This window comes from Mycothermus thermophilus (assembly GCF_041956435.1).
Source record: "Mycothermus thermophilus strain CBS 625.91 unplaced genomic scaffold VTJ04scaffold_4, whole genome shotgun sequence".
In the NCBI taxonomy this organism is placed as follows: domain Eukaryota; kingdom Fungi; phylum Ascomycota; class Sordariomycetes; order Sordariales; family Chaetomiaceae; genus Mycothermus; species Mycothermus thermophilus.
This window is the reverse complement of record NW_027191430.1, coordinates 2,195,764-2,211,883: the sequence shown is the minus strand read 5'-3', so window position 1 is coordinate 2,211,883 and position 16,120 is coordinate 2,195,764. Positions and strand designations below refer to the sequence as shown.

At 55.3% G+C, this 16,120-nt stretch overlaps 5 protein-coding genes across 5 annotated transcripts in view; 2 read left to right on the top strand and 3 right to left on the bottom strand.

Annotated features, from left to right (window-relative positions):
- Positions 1-30: 30 nt before the first annotated feature.
- VTJ04DRAFT_6552 (uncharacterized protein) lies at positions 31-3,847 on the bottom strand (the record flags this gene model as incomplete). The annotated part of the gene is made up of 5 exons (XM_069364784.1): positions 31-2,236; positions 2,290-3,389; positions 3,457-3,505; positions 3,564-3,611; positions 3,669-3,847. The coding sequence occupies 5 exons, from the start codon at positions 3,845-3,847 to the stop codon at positions 31-33; spliced, it is 3,582 nt and encodes a 1,193-aa protein (XP_069218576.1).
- An 819-nt stretch (positions 3,848-4,666) lies between these two features.
- On the top strand, positions 4,667-5,709 carry VTJ04DRAFT_6551 (uncharacterized protein; the record flags this gene model as incomplete). Its single annotated transcript, XM_069364783.1, has 2 exons — positions 4,667-4,717; positions 4,792-5,709. 2 exons carry the CDS (start codon positions 4,667-4,669, stop codon positions 5,707-5,709), a joined length of 969 nt encoding a protein of 322 aa, XP_069218575.1.
- A 3,931-nt stretch (positions 5,710-9,640) lies between these two features.
- Positions 9,641-11,304, bottom strand: VTJ04DRAFT_6550 (uncharacterized protein; the record flags this gene model as incomplete). The annotated part of the gene is made up of 4 exons (XM_069364782.1): positions 9,641-10,420; positions 10,466-10,649; positions 10,708-11,053; positions 11,118-11,304. The coding sequence occupies 4 exons, from the start codon at positions 11,302-11,304 to the stop codon at positions 9,641-9,643; spliced, it is 1,497 nt and encodes a 498-aa protein (XP_069218574.1).
- A 571-nt stretch (positions 11,305-11,875) lies between these two features.
- Positions 11,876-12,327, bottom strand: VTJ04DRAFT_6549 (uncharacterized protein; the record flags this gene model as incomplete). The annotated part of the gene is made up of 3 exons (XM_069364780.1): positions 11,876-12,001; positions 12,075-12,214; positions 12,300-12,327. 3 exons carry the CDS (start codon positions 12,325-12,327, stop codon positions 11,876-11,878), a joined length of 294 nt encoding a protein of 97 aa, XP_069218573.1.
- Positions 12,328-12,984: 657 nt separating this feature from the next.
- The window catches only part of VTJ04DRAFT_6548 (uncharacterized protein), a gene marked incomplete at both ends in the record, with an annotated part of 4,147 nt that continues 1,011 nt past the window's right edge, over positions 12,985-16,120 (top strand). Inside the window, 3 exons of the mRNA XM_069364779.1 lie at positions 12,985-14,446; positions 14,502-14,658; positions 14,712-16,079. Coding sequence (XP_069218572.1) covers positions 12,985-14,446; positions 14,502-14,658; positions 14,712-16,079 — 2,987 coding nt within the window. The remainder of the gene's footprint in view (positions 14,447-14,501; positions 14,659-14,711; positions 16,080-16,120) is intronic.

Sequence of the window (16,120 nt, the reverse complement as noted above, 5' to 3'; positions counted from 1 at the left end):
CGAACAAACCAACCATTTCCCCCCTGCCGATCAATCGAGCTGAATCGGTTCCTTAGCATCATTCCCCTCCAAAACCTCCACCGCGGCCGACGGACCCGGGCTTTCCCGCCCTTCGGATCGACGAAGCGTGAGCCGACCGCTGGAGTACGTCTTTGGCCTCGTCCCGCCAGTAGTCGTCCTCCGCGATGTGGGCGACGCGACAGGTGCTGGTGCTGTCCTCCGGGCACTGGTAGCGCTGCGCGAAGAAGACGGGCGGCGCTCGCCGCTTTCGCTAGTGGCGTAGAAGTTGGCCGGGGGAATGGAGGGTCTGGCCACTTCCTTGACTTCATCGTCGTCACTGTCGTCGTCATCGTCACCATTGCTGTCGTCTTCGCGGCCGGAGGGAGAGGAGGAGGTGACGGTGCCGATGAACTGGACGTCGTCGTCGGCATCGGGTGCGGGTTGGGGGCGGACGCGAGCTTGGGAATGAGCCGGTTGGCGGGGGAGTTCCATCACGTCTGCCGTCTCTATCGACTCCATGATGGTATCGTTGTCTGGGGATTTGGGCGGGAGGACGGTAACGTCCTGCTGGCCGAGGCTTGAAGGTGCTGGGGTGGTGGTGACGGGTTGAGGGGGGTGGGGCAACGGGGAATGAACGTGATATGTGGAAGGTGATGAATGGGCTTGACTGCCCTGTTTCGAGGCCGGCCGTGGAACGGATGGTTCGGGAGCCGAACTGTCTCCCAAGCGGCGGAAGCCTCCCGAGAACGGCGTGGATCCGGGGTTGGTGGAAGATGGCTGTTCCGGAACCTTGGGTCCCGGCCTCCCCTTGCCATCACTGCTAGTGGGCAGTTCGCTGGCAGCACGAGATCGTTGGGAGGTGGGCGGGGTGTTAGACGTTGCCTTGCCGACCAGCGCGGCGCGCTTCTTGCGTATCTCGTTTTCCTGATAGGCCCGTTGTTCTTGTAATATCGTGTCCCGCCAGAGCTTCCGCAGCGCGCAGGGATTGAACTCCCATTCTGGCGCATCCTTCCGCAGGAGAGTTTCGATGAACTTGTCGGGGTTCCTGACGAATTCCTGGATGTAGCCGAGAAGATAAATGCCGCAATCGCAAAAGTTGTTCTGCTCGGGAATGTTTGTGGCCTTCATTCCTAAACTTGTCGGAACCTCGGTGATTTCCTTGTTGCGCTTGTCCTTGAACTCGGCAAGAAGGTACTTTTTGAGGTGGGTGACAGCCATTGGGTGGCTCGAACCCAGCGAGTCGAGCGTGATGATCCTCGGATCCTTCAAGTTGTATGTCTTGGGCTTTCCTTTCGCTTTCTTCGCCCGGCGTGCTCGGGGACTCGAACCCAAATCGACGGGCCCATCCTGCTCTCCAGAAACCAGGTCCACAATGTCGGATTTGACAACCTCGGAATCATCAACCGAACTTCTCCGCTCGTGACCGAGTTGGGCTGGTGGCAGGTCTGTCATTTCCACGTCCGAGTCTTCATCGACCCTGCGAGCCTGGCTGCTCCGGGGGTTCTCTGCATCGTCCGAGTCCCTCCTCGCATCTGGATCCAGCTTCCCCGGATTGCAGATGATGGCGACCCACCAGTGGTAGTGCTCGTTGACTGGAACAACGATGTAATCATACGACAGCAGGTCCACCTTTGCCGTCCAGCTCTTCACACCGTCATAGTTGATTGCGCCCCTGGGCGCTTTGAGCTTTTCGTAGAAGAAGGAGTTGTGAAGATAGACGCGCTCTTTGAGGTCTTTGGGCGCCCCCTTGAACTTGTCAAATAAGTAGCGGAGACCGAACGCGATGAGGTTGTCATTCAGGCATTGGCCTTCGTCAAGTCGAGGGATGTCTTCTTTGTTGACTGTGGTGCGAGCGAAAATCAGGGGCATCTTCCAATTATCCGCCCAGTCTGGATTCTGCTCGGTCCAGCGATGGATCACCACCGGAAGACTCGGGGAACGGGCTTTTTGTTTTGTGCTCGAGAGACGCGTACTCGGTCGAGACAACGTGGTGGGTGTCCTCGGTTGGACCATCACAGGTGTGCGTTGGGTCGATTCTTGCATTTGATGCCTGATTGGAGTTCGCCCAGCGGGATGGACATTCGACGGAGCGGGAGTCGCAACTGGATGTTGTCCAGTGCTGTCGGCCAAGACAACAGTAGGCTTTCCAGCCGACGGCGGTCTCTCTGCCTCCTTTCTGCGAGCGTCCATGACTTCGGTCCGCAGTTTGCTCCACATGGCCGCAAGCTTCGAGTGCCTGTAAGATGTCAACATACCGTTCAAAAAAGAGATTGAACTGACAACCCATACCCTTCTTTCACCTCGACAATCTTCACTGTAGAGGTGGCATGGGATTGGACCCAGTGTATGAAGCGAGTCGCATGGCTAGCGTCCCGGAACTCCATTATCATCAATCCCCCAATGTGAGTTGTGGCAGTATTGTCAGCCGACTGGGATACCTTCACCAGGGGTGAGTCCGGATGGTGGTAGACCTGTTGCAATTTGCGTGTCGTAATCCTCAGCCATTCATGAGTTGTTGATTTTTGGCCATCTTCCTTGAAAACTCGCAATCCCAAGAGTGGAGCGTCTTTCAGCAAGCATGGAGGCTCGCTCTCGCGATGCTTGTACACATGAGTTGGCTGGCGCGCAGCTGCTTTCACCTCAAAAACTTCATTTGCCGGTGGCTTGCCCTTCCATAGAGTTGCTGTCAAGGAGCCTCGTTGAGAAAGACTTGACGATTTGCGCTCTGCCGGTTCTTCGACTGCTGTCACCACGTCACCTTTGGTTGGTGTAGTTCTCGAAGAGCTCTCGACAGGATCGTCTGAGTCTTCTATGTCCTCAACTTCACGGCTCGAACGCTTCCGGCCTCTGTTGTTGAAGATTGGAGGGTGTGGTGGTGGTGGGCGAGGCCCGACCTCCCCGAGGATCTGGCTGTCGGCGGCGTCGCGGACGACGTTGATTTTCTGACCATTGGTGATGAGACGTGCTCTTCGTACCGTCCCCGTTGGGGCTTGAGCAGGGCTGAGAACCTCGAAATCCTCTTCCGTTTTGTCGGGTTGTGGAGGCCTGCCTTTCTCATGGCTGCCATGCTCGGAAGACTTCTTTGTGGGGTTCCGCGACCGTCTGTTGGATCGACCTGGTTTCGTGCCGGCCTCAACACTCTGATATTCTGCCACACCATTCGAGGTTGACTGGGTAAAGGTCGAAAAGCTGCCGAGTCGCTCTGTCCTCGGCCTCATGTCTGAGCCAACCTCAATGATGTCGTCAAGGTCTTGCGCTGTCGGCGGAGGGTGGTCTGTCTTTTGGCGCTTTGGCGAAGAGGGAGACGCAGCAGAGGAGAGGGTAGGTGGAGGAGGAGGAGGGTTCGAGTCTAAGGTATTGCGGTGCTGGGCTGGGGTGAGAAAGCGCCCCTACAGAGCAGCCATTTTGTTAGCACATAGAACGGCTAGAGGTGAAGCAGTCGTCGGCGAAGCGCACCAGCTTTTTAATGGCATTCATGTTGATGTTGACAGCGCCCTTCACAGATCTCCCTGGTATTAGTGTGTTGTAGACCAATCGGAGCGAGAACCAAAATCCATCCATACCCATAGTCGGGGAACGAGTGAGGCGTTCTGTGAAAGTCGAGAGGGCTCCTGTGGGAGATGGAGTCAGAATTGCTCATTGGCGCGAGTTGTTGGGAGACAACCGACTTCTTTCGCTGTGGCGCATTATGGAGGGTCGGAGCGCTTTCGTTTGGAGGAGAGGCGTCGGTGTTGTGCTGGGGATTTGCTCGCGGGTCGGTCGGTTTGAGTCGCGAATGTGGACGTCGCGAAGATGGAGAGGACGAGTTTAGTGGGTCGTTTGGAGTGCGCGAGGCATCAAAGGCCATTTTCAAATTTTGTGGGGCATCTGGTCGTGTTGAAAGAGCGTGGATGCACCTTCCTGGCTCGGAGTAAGGCAAACATTATTGAGGTGACCTGACTCATGGAAACAAAACCAGTGTCGCCGGGATTTTGGAGGAAGAGGAGGGCTCAGGTTGTTGTTGCTCGCCGGTCTCCTCCAATTCCTCCCATCGACGTGCACGAAGAAGAAAGTGGCCCAGTGACGCAGGCGATGCTGTTTAACGTTAGGGAGGCTCCAGGTTCAAACAGAACGTGATTTGTTGGCGCCGCGAGGCTGCAGTCCGGGCTCCCACTTTCCCAGGTTTCCGCCTGTCTTGTCCCGCCCAGCGTGTCGGTGCCCCTGTTGAGCCCCGATTGGTCGCCTTCTTCAGGCTGCAACTGCCCTGTGTTGGCTGCGACCCACCACTGTTCTGGGGTTTCTAGGTGGTCCACAGGAGGTCTCCACTCAGGCCGGGCAAGAGCATTCGCCTTCATCAGCGAGGTTTGAGCAGGATGCAGAAGCCAACATCTTCACCACCTTATGTCATAATTCCAAGAACATGCATTCTTGGTGATGAATTTCACATGTACTCATGTCCTATTATGTATCAAAGAGTCGCCAAACCAACAACATCATATCGTTGTCAATCTTGAAACGGCATCTGTTTGTTCAATTTCCATCTCGAGGAGCTTGTACTCGTCTTGACAAACGGGGTCTCGGTACTCTCAAGTTACCACCAGCTGTGCAAGACATCACAACTCGTTATAGCTCATTTTCTCCTCCATCAACAACCATCTTCTCCCGCGCCTGTCCTCCAACCTCCGTCATGGCAAAACCAAGCCACATTGAACGCACGGCTCATGAGCCCCGCCGTCAGGTTCGTTGAGGTCACCTCACCTCCACTTACATCCGGCCACCCAACTTGGAACAGAGTCTTACACTCACCCCAAGCAACTTCACACCCTCCACATCAACCAAATTACCCAAGTCACACCCACTGTTCGTCTGTTCCAACTCTCCATTCCTGCCGAGGACCGTATTGAGTTCCTGCCAGGCCAATGGGTCGACCTCTATCCCCCTTCAGACACCGGCATCGTCAAACCAGGCGGGTTCACCATCACCTCTGCCCCTTCTGCTGCTTCCAGTGACAAGAATCCCTACATCGAACTCGCCATCCAGTATTCTCCGGAGAATCCCGTCGCAGCTTATCTCTTTCGTCCTGCCGAAGACCTTCTCCACACGCCTGTCTCTATCAGAGTAGGCGGGAGTTTTGTGTTCCCCCCTCCTCCCGTTGTCGACAATGATGGCAAGGATGGAGAGCAGCTACAGTTCCGCAAGGTGGTGTTTGTGGCCGGCGGTATGGGTATTAACCCCATGATGAGCATGCTCAGTCACATTGCGGAGTCAAGAGAGCGGTATCAGGGTTTGGAAGTGAGGCTGTTGTATACTGTGAAAGAGCCAACACCCATTTCTGGTGCTCAAGGAGAGGGTCACGATAGCATTGCTTGGGGAGTCGAACAGATCCAAAAGAGCCAAGGGATTCTGTTTCTAGACCGGATCGCCGAACTCTTCACGACAACGAAGCTACAGGGCCAGATACAACTGTTTCTCACGGGCGGAAAGAAGCCAACATCGGCAGAAGGACGGAGGGCAAATGTGCTGGTGCAATGTGGCACCAGAGAAGTCCCAGCCCTGAGGCGGAGGATGGCAATTGTCGATGTGGAGGAGGCAATCGGGAGCGACAAGGATGCTATAATTGTGTACATATGTGGCGTCCCAACCATGACGGATGAGTTTGTTGAAGCCCTGGTCTCACCTGGAGGTTTCGGCATGGAACAGAGCCGGGTCCTCTGTGAGAAGTGGTGGTGACATCAGTATCACTTTTTCAAGAGTTGGAACACTATACCAAAGGTGGTGGGTACCTTCGACAGGTACACAAAGAAAGACATAAATTCATCAGCATACCAAGTGGCTTCGACGATTCTGACATGGCACTGACGACAGATCCGCCCGACATGTCCACCATGTCCAATATATATCCACGTTGTTACGGTCTTGTATTCTCTTCGTAATAACTGCTACCCACCCCTTGCCACGTCAGCATAGCTTTCAACCCAAGTCAAGACCTTATTACGTGAGAGCGTCTCTCGCCTCAACAAGCGTGCCGGTGATAGGTGGCAATTCGCGGACGGTACAAATGGGCGGAGGGTCCAGATCCGCAGAGAGGGGGAGTTGCCAGGATAAAATTCTCCAGTATCAGATACATTGGCGCTGACAACGACAACAACGACGACAGCAACGACGACAATAACGACAACCTTGTCTCAGAAGGGTCGCCAAATTTGTTGCCTATCGCTATGGAGATCCCATCGCGGAAGATTAGGCAGCCTGGTGAAGCTTGGTTGGGCAAACGTCTCTGCGATGATGTATCCACCTTGAGAAGCCTGATATCTTGGATGTGTTGTTCAGGGGCTTGTGGTACGGAAGTTGACCACGACCAGGGAGATGGGCCAACCGGGCGGAGGACACAGCAATTTGAGTTGAAGAAGTGGTTGAATTTGGAAGACACGCCCATTTGGGCCTAAAAAGTGACAAGCAGAGACGAGTATGAGCTTGGGGGAGTTGTCAATGGGTCCGAGCTTTGGAAGATGGCCACGCCGAGCTTGAGGTTCGTCCTCATTCGAGCCCTTGTCCGTCTTCGCCTGGTATGAGAAGTGCCATATAGAGGCGGGCAGGCGGTGGTAGATGTCTACCGAAGCTGTTAGTCCGAGCCATATAGTCGAACCTTGGGCTTCAGCAAGGTCATACATGGCGACCCAAACCTACTCCCAGTATCCGAAGGCACGGCCCGGCTGTGAAAGGCCTTGAATTTCGGAGACAGGATACAGCGTGGTGATATATGCGTCCAGATTATGTACGTATCCAGGTTGTGCGCTAGGATGTTATGTGATTCCAAGGCGGAAGAGACATTTTTCTTTGTTAAGGAAGGGTGATTATCGCAAAGAGGTTATCGCGGAGGTCGTCGTGGCAGAAGGTCGTCGTCAGAAGGTCATCGTTATCGCAGAGGCCATCATCATCGCAGAAGGCTATCATAGCAGAAAGTCATCGTCACGGAAGGTCATCATCATATAGGAGATCCTATTATAAAGAGGTTGTTTTCACAAAGGCATTGTTGTTACAAAGAAGTCATCGCTGTAGAGGGGTTGTTAACAAAAGAAACATCATCATTACAAAGCTGTCATCAACGAGGAAAAGCCGCTATTACAGAGGGGTTGTTATACAAATATATCATCAGCACAAAACGGTCATCGCCACGGAAATCGCTATCGCAAAGGGGCTGTCGTCGCGGCTATCGTCGTGGAAAGGCCATTGTCACAGAAGGTTCGTCGCCGTGGAGGTGTTGTTGTAGGAGAGAACTCTCTACCGTCTGGTCTGCTTAACTACTGTCAACACAGAAGAGTATTAGCCTCACGTCGCTAAAGGAAAACGCTCAAGCGTTCGCAACAGCGTTGACGTCCGCTTTAGCAACCGCGGCCGGCCGAAGTTTTCTGTGTGAAAATCGTCTGAAACCTAAAGAAAATAGCGGATTTTGCGCCAACTTTGGCGTTTGCTTTGTCGTTCACATCCGCTTTGGCGTCCGCGTTGGCGATCTTTTACACGTCCGCTTCATCCTCCTTCTATCTCGACCAAGGAACCTAGAGTCACGGTCACAGATAACCTCAACTTAGGCCAGTTTAGCAAGAACAGTCTAGGAGCATGTTTCTTAATGAAATTCTCATCCATCCAACCCTCCATCCTCGGTATTCATCCCCTCTACTATCTGGTCTCCTTAACTACTGTCAACACTTGCCAGGCTTCGTTGGATGAACGAGTCGGGCATCTTGCCCATTAGCACGGACCCCTGTGGACAATATAGTTACTATTGCTAATGGATTATTATTACGGAGGCAGTCGTCGTGGAGGCCGTCGTCGTGGAGGCCATCGTCACGGAGGGATCATTATCGTGGAGAACTTTTTATCGTCTGGTTTGCGTGACTGCCGTCAACACTTGCCCTGGTTCCGTTGGATGAAGGGGTCGGGCTTCTTGCCCATCGGCACAGCCCCTATAGGTAATACAGTCACTATCGCTAAGAAGTTGTCGTCGTAGAGGCCGTTGCAGAGGCCGTCGCGGAGGCTGTCGCGGAGACCGTTAATGAGGCTACCGGGGAGGTCGTCCTCGCAGAGGGATCATTATTACAAAAATGTCATTATCGTAGATATTGCTTATATATAAAGGTCACTGTCGCCGAGGGGGTGTCCCCGCCGAGGAGTCATCCTGTCGTCGCGGAGGTCGTCGCAGAGGTCGTCGCGGAGGCTATTGTGAAGTTATATAGAGAATAGTTTGATCCTACCTTCTCCTCCGAACCTGTTTGACCTCTACGTTGCCAGCGACTTTTCTTGCACTTGTACCTGGAGCACCGGAGGTACTGAAATATCAACCCGTCCAGGTGGTTATCCTCGTCAGCAATACATTGCTTGTACTTATGAACAACTACTGCTGACGCTGAGACCTGAATGAGGAACTCAGCGTATTCAGTCGGCTTGAAGCGTTGTTGTTGTTGCCGTTGTTGCAGGATATGTTGGCGAATAGCCTCCTCGTCGTGGCCTGGCCGGGCGCCGGCTTGATATCATGAAGTGAAAGGCTGAGGGAGCCGACAGGTTTACCTTGACCTGGACTGCCCGAGCACTTGGTTGGTCGGAGCCATGGTGGCGGCTTTGTTCGGAGCGGACTTGTTGCTTCGTTGTTGGGCCGAGCTCTACCTTTCTTGAAGTTGACCTTTGGTGGCTAGGTAGTCGCTGGTACATATCCAGGTTAAGGCCTTGGGCCTTGGCCGTGAGAAAAATGTGACCCTAGTTGGCGGCAGCATATAGAGCATCTGGCTCCTCGGCTGTAGATGCTTTTTTGCCCGAGACTGATCCTTACCTGAGCTTTGTTGATCTTTAAGTTGGGTATCTAGCCGGACGGTCTGCTGACCTACGAAGTGAAACTCGGGCTGGAGATGAGGTGAGAGGCCTTGCTAGGAGCTGAGTTCGCCGAGGCAGCGGTCGTTTGTAACAACATTGTAAGGCAGCGCAGGCAAGCATGGACGACAGAGTAGGATATCTGCCATTGCTTCTTGGTGTTGAAGCATTTGTTGTGGGCCACTCTTGAGTGATGGGAACAACCTAACATGACTGTGCCTCTCACACGCTGACACACACGGGGCAGCCAAAGGTGAAGGTGAAGCCATGCCTTGAAGCTGGACGGTGTGAAAGAACTTGGTGAGAGATGCCGCCTCTATGGACTAGAGGCCACACGCCAGGACACATAATCAACGTCACATTGGTGGCAAAAGCGTGAGAAATCCAACTTCTATGCGTCTTAGTTGCGGCGAAGGATCTGCAGACCAAGAGATCCGGTACATTCAGCGAAAAAAGGGGATCAGGCCAGGTCGGAAACCAATGGACAGAACAGCCAACAGAAGAGGACCAAGAGAAGCCCTCTAGCCAGTGAGAACGAAGCCAAAGCCCTTTGGACAAGCACAGCCAACGCAAGAGGTGATTAGTCCAAGTCAGAGACCAACAAGACAGAATAGCTACAACCAAAGGAAGGAGGAACACTCTCGTCACCGAGAACGGAGCCAAACCCCCGGGGCTGCCTCTCGTCTAGGCACAATCACGTCGAGAAAGAAACAAATCCATTCATTTCAGCTAACAAAAACCCGCTGTTCAGCCCTCCATCCCTTGCCACCTTCGAAGCCCAGTCCCCCTTTGGCGCACCTCACATCCACGGGTCCATCCTCTTCTCCACGACCCCTTGGCGGTCGCTGTCGTCGTAGCGGTTGTCGTCGCGGCGGCTGCCACCCTCTGGCAAACCTGCTGAACCGGTCGGCGCCCGCGCCCGCGTCGGCGATCCCAAGCTCAACCTCCTCAAAACACCCAAAGGCGACCATAAGGCAGACCCCGGCCCAGACTCCTGCGCACTGCCCTCCTCCCTCGCCTTATCCTCAACATAATCCCCACCAGCAACCCCATCATCCGTCGCGCGGCAATTTCTGCCCCCATTAACCGCACTCCCAGGCCTCCCAGAGCCATGTCCCACCTCGTCCGGGCCGTACAACACCATCTTCGGGGTCTGCACCACCCTCCTCCCCACCTTGACTTCACCCACTTCCGTGCCATCCAGGAAATCGAGGCCGCCGTCCTTGTCCATGAGGTCGTGGAGGGACAGGGCGATGGAGGCCATGGAGGTTGTCGAGGCGGTGGAGAAGCGGGTGGACACGGACGGGTTGTTGGCGCCGTCATTGCTCGTGTTGTCGTTCGCAGGGGTATCCAGAGTTGTGGGCAGCTCGGCCGAGGGCGGTTTGGGTAAGGGACGCTGCTGGTATGCGTGCCTGTTGGTGTCGCGGAGCGATTTGCTCGGTTGAGGGAGGTTGGTGGAGCTCGATTCGGCAGCCACAAAACGCTCCGGAGGGGACTGAAGGAAGAGAAAGTCTGGAGTGGCGTGCTTGGGGGTTGGGGTGGTTGCGTCGGTGGGTTGTTTGGTGCTGTCGTTGGACTCCTAGTCGTCAACGTAGCCTAGAGCTTTTGCGACATCTCGGAGAACTTTGGGACCCGACGCGCAGAGAAGGGCGAATTCTTTGTCCGGGATCAGGTTGAGCTGCTTGAGGCTCTTGAGAGATCGGTAGTGGAGCCGGAAGGTGGCAAACGGCGAATCCTTGGGGTCGAGGAGATGCCAGTCGTAGAAACAGGCTGTTTCGGGCTGGTCGAGGAGGCCAATGCTGGGGGTGCTATACTTCCCGTCAGCGGGCTAGTTACGTGAGGTTTCACTCTCGGAGGGGTGCTCACGAGATGCCATAATTTGCTTGATATCGGAATTCCTCCACCTTTGGTTCGCGAGCAAACCTGTCCTTTGCTCGGAAAGCCCGAATTTCAATGAGGCCTCCATCCTCGGCGATTGGTTTGGTGTCATCACCAGGGAGAAAAACAAAGTTCCTAGATTCAAACCCGTCCTGACCCTCGTAGGTGCCGCCGGGAGCCCATAACGACTGAACAACCTGACCCCGAGGACGCGAGATGTGGTCGACTCCCCAGGCCGCGATAGGTCTGCCGTTGATGTAAAGACGGAAGAAGACGAACTTACAGGGAGCCGGAGGAGGGGTGGTGACGCAGTAATGGATCGAAAATCGAGTGCCTATGGAACAATGAGTCGCTGTCATCATTATACGCCATTGACAAGAACATGACTGAAGACAAACCTGGCACAGACGGAACATAAACGGCAACCTTCGGGTCGACCCGCCGCTGAACACTCCCACCCGGGCTGAGGACCTGCGGCTCAGGAAGGATCCTGACTGACGAGCCCTCGGGGTGGGGGTATTCAGGGATCCTTTCGTTTTCCGGCTTGGTCGTCAGATAGAACTCGATCCCTCGGAGGCATGGCATCTTGGATGGTGTCGCCAAGAAGTTTGTGGTAACGGACTTTGGCGACAAGGAGGAAAATGGGCCAGAGGGGGCCGAGGATGTGGAAGTTTGAGTTGAAGAAGTGGTTGAATTTGGAAAATACGCCCATTTGGTCACAAAGCAGCGACGAGATCAGAGCCGGAAGGCACGGGACGCCTCGCTGACTTTGATTTCGTCTGAAAAAGGAGCAGGGCCGATCGCCAAAGGTTAAGGTTGCCGTCGCTGAAGAGTCGCTGGAGGTTCTGGATGACCTGCGATTTTTGAAGGAGTTTGTGATGCTTCAGACTTGATCAGGATCGGTCGAGTCTCAATTCTCGCAAGTTTGTTTATTTTCATTTCTTGCTCAACTCTCGGCCTAGTGAGACTCACAACCTCGCGAGGGGCCGGGCGGGTCCTCGCAGGTCCGTCCATCTCGGCGCGTTACGCGGTCGTCCAGACGAGTCATCGCTTAGTCGTCAAGAGCAGCGAAGCAAGGACCAAATATACAGACGTCAATTGGTTCTGGTGGTGGCATACAACTGCTTGTCGGCCGCACCAAGGTGCTCCCCAGCCCCTATTTGGACTCCTCCTCCTTGACCAAACCCAGACTCCTTATTTGCCCAGCCGTCGGGGGGTTCTCTTGAAGCTTCCTAGCTTCGGCCGCACGGTACGCAGCCTGGAGGAGTTGCACTCTCGCAGCCTGTGGAATTGTGAAGGACAGGTCAGATGGTGTCGCTGTGAGAGGGGCCGTTCCTGGAGCGGGGGTGACGCACTTCTTTCTTATGGTGGAGGCATTCGTAGTAGTCCTCCATGGCAGGCACGCACTTCTTCTTGCCCTCGCCGTCGTTCTCGCCGCCGTGGATGACGTAACAGGACATCAGCTCCTGCCAGAAGGGAAAGCAGCGGGACGGGCCTGGGGAGAGGAATCATGGTCAGTCAGTTCATGTTTTCTGTTGTTGAGAGCAGATTGAGCCATTGGAAACTAGAGCTGAACATACCTCCGTTCAAGCCGTATCCGGACGCCATGGTGGGCAGTGACGCGAGTGCGCGGTCTTGGTGGGTGGTGGGATGTTGGAAGTGCCTCGTGAGCTCGTCGTCGTTGGAGGTTGATGTTGCACGGGCCGATCCGAGCTGGGGCTGGGAGGAAGCGCCACACTTCACGCGCCACAGTGTGCCAAGAAATGGGGCTCACTGAATGAATGGATGCTGACTTGACATCAACTTTTTGAGAGTTTCATAGCATCGTAGAGCCTGAAAATTGTGTGTTCAAGTTGAAAAACAGTGCCTAGAGTTGGAGAGTTTCCACTTTGTTTTTCTTGAACTCTTTCGTTTTCGCATTCTTGTGATTTTACAGTTTGAGCATCTTGTTCATGTTGGGCAGCCGCCTCTTATCGTTGTCAGTAGGTACGTACCTACTGGAGCCGGCCTGCTTGACCCCACAATGGCCCCTGCTGGGTGCCCGTTGCCAAGACCACATGTGCTCCTTCAACAGCTGTCCTTGTGCACCTTCATGACCTCAATTTGGACATCAACTAACTTCAAGTTGGACCTCGACCCGCTGAAACCTTTGAGGTTGTTTGGGGATTTCTAGGACCCGACGCCATGCTTTTGGCCCTTGCCTTGTTGGCAAGCATATAATTTTTTCCAGTCTCTCTGCCTTGGATTTCCCCCCTCAACCCCGCCATGACCCTCTTGCTCTCTCCAGCCAAGCTTGTGCTGCTGGCTGTTCATTTTGCTGTCCACAGCGACGTCAACAGCTTGTCCCTCCTCGCCGCCCGCCACAGCACAGTCCTGAAGAGGGAACTCCTCCTTCGCATTCTCCTCACATACCTTCCCGAGACCCTACCTTCGAGCCATTATGTCGAGTTCCTCCAACACCTCGAGGCCTCTTCTTTCCCCGACCCCGCCAACACCGATGACGTCGATTCTTCCCCAGTCGCCCAGCTCCCAGACGATGTCGCGGTAAAAAAGGTCAAGAAACTTCGCCTTCTGTCGTTGAGTTTTCCCGAAGCGCCAGCAGATGCTAGGGAAGATGATTTAACCCTCTTCCTGTTGCGCCGGGCATACAGGGTGGACGAAGAGGCTGGCCTGCTGAGCGAGCTGCCGGCTTTACTTCTCCCCTTCGTGAACCGCGCGCCATGTCTCCGATCGCTTCTAGTCACGACGGTCCTCCCACTACTCAGGAGAAACTGCGAGTATTATCCACAGGATCCAATCCCCAACACCGTTCAAGGGTTCCAACAACTCCCCGACCGTGTTGCCGTGAACCTCTTGCTTTCGCAGACGGGCACCCAGGAAGCCGACTTGTCCTTGGTTGGGCGAGATTTGAGGAGTTTGATCGGGCCATGGTTAGCTACGGAGAAGAGGTGGAGGAACACAAGGCAAGACGGAGAATTCGAACAGGAACCGCAGGTCCCTTGTCCCGGCTGGGACGAGGTTCTGTGCTGGCTTATTGGTCAAGCGTCCAAGAGTTGGAGAGTAGCTCTCAATGCCTTCCTACAATGGGAGGGCCCAGAAGATGCAGATCTCAACGAATGGGGCTCTTTCACTCTTGACCACCACCAGACGCAGTATCTCAAAGAGGGTTACACACGGGCAGCCCTGGCCTCCGTCTACCTCATCCAGGAAGCGTCGCGGGAATCGTTGGACGAAGCTCTGAGGGTCGTGGAGAAGGTGACGAGCTATCTCGATCATGAGCCAATACCACCCCTGACTCAGACTGGCCTGGACACGGGAGCAGCAACCAGGAATGCGACCTACATGCGGAATGACCTACTCTCGCCAATCAACCCCTTAACCACTCCAACTCCCGCCTCTGTCGCCTTTTTGAAAGCTCTCATTCATAGCGCTCAGACTCTCACCAGGTTCGGCTTGCCATGTACCGTACGACGGGCCGGAGAGCTTGCTCTGCTTCAAGACGTCCACGAACAAAAGGCCGAGGCCGCAAAACTCATCCATCTTCTTCACAACGGACCAAAGACGGATGACAATTTCTGGCAACAAGCTCGAACAGATATTTTATGGCTCAGGGACTGGGGCATAGAGGGCGGTTGGTTCGCAGACGGCCTGCCCTGTGGTGTCTTCAGCCAGGTCGGCAGAGACTTTTTGGAAGTAGAGATTCTCAAGGCCCTGCTCTCCAACACACGTAAGACAGCCCAACAACCAGTAGCGTCACAGAGAGAGGTTCTGACGGATCGCAGGATTTTCTCTCGCTCGGAGCATCTATGAAGATGCGTTGGACCGTCCCTTGGACCGGAAGACTCTTCAAGATACCCTCTACGCCGCTGCCCTGGCAGCATATGACAACGCATCCAACCCAAATCGCACTCGCGGCGGACTGAAGAAGTGCGATGAAATGTAAGCTTTCATCTTATTTTCTCTTGCTCACCACCCCTGCTAACAACTCGCAGAATCAAATCGTTCCCCAAAACCATCCCCCGCTCCGACCCGCAAGCAAAGAAAATCGAAGCCCTCCTCCAAGCCACCCACGGACTGAGCGAGTACCGCCTGGTCCTCAAACAAGGCGAGCCTTTTACTCCGGTGGTCCTCCGCGTCCACACCGACCCCATCTCCATCATCGAAAAGATTCTCGAGCAAAACCCCAAAAGCTACACCCACCTCCACGACCTCCTCACCCTCGGCGCCCGCATGGTCGACGCCGGCCTCGCCACCTCTCACAAACCATCCTCACCTTCCGAAACCAGCAACAAAAACGACGACCACCTCACCGCCCAACGCCGCATCACAGCCCTCTGCATCACCTCCGCCCTCCGCGAAAACGATTTCGAGACCGCCTATTCCTACGTCGTCAACAACATCCCCTCCTCTCCTCCTTCTCCTTCCTCCTCTCAACCTCCCGATAACTGGCTCTGGAAAGCCGCCCTCGCAGCAGGGAAATACCGTCCCCCGTCCCGCGCCAACCCACACTCCCACCATCGCGGGCCGGGAAGCACCGGCGGCCTGACGAGCGGCAACCCCGAAATCCGCCACCTCGAGCAGCGGATCGAGTGCCTGGCCGCCGCGCTCCGGGTCGCGCCCGCAGCGACGCTGCAGGAGATTGTCAACGCGTTTCGCAGAGCCGAGGAGGAGTTGGAGGTGAAGCTGCAAGAGGAAGAACGGCAGGAGGGGGAGTGGGATGAACGTGGTGACGCGTTACACGGGAGCGGGAGGAAGGCAATGCCGGGTGGATTCGGCTCGTCTGTTCCAGCCCAGAATAATGGTGGCGGCAGGTTGGGAGCAGCAGTTCGCACTGCCCCGCCACGGCGCCAAGCATCATCGTCAGCAGCGCGCTCCAGGGCAGATGATGATGACGATGACACGACGGCGCCCATGTCCCTGTTTGATCTCTCGCGCGCCAGCGTGCTGTCGGCGCAAAAGAACCTTTCCGCCTTATCCGGGTTGCAGAAATCGTCTGCGGCGTTAGGGAGGATTGCCAGCGGCGTGCTGGGTGCTGGTGGAAGTGGTGGTGCTGGACGACAAGCGGGCGGTGATCGGTGGGATGATGGAGAGGCCGCCAGGAGGAGTTTTGACGGGTTGAGGATGAGCAGGACGTTGTCTTCTGCGACTGTTTCTTCGGCCGGGAGCGGGGAACATCATGCTGGAGCAGAGGGTGGTGCAGGAGCAGGAGGAACAGGGGAGAAGAGGGTCAGGAAGAGGGATCAGTTGAGGGATGCCGCCGTCGGGACGCTGGTGTCGGGCGTGGGGTGGTTGGTTGGGGCGCACCCGCCGCCGCCGTCGTCGCCGGGGAGGAGAGAAGTAGGGGGGGGGGGGGGGGGTTGGTTAGTGAGGGAGAGTTTGCGTGCTTGGGGATATGGGGAGT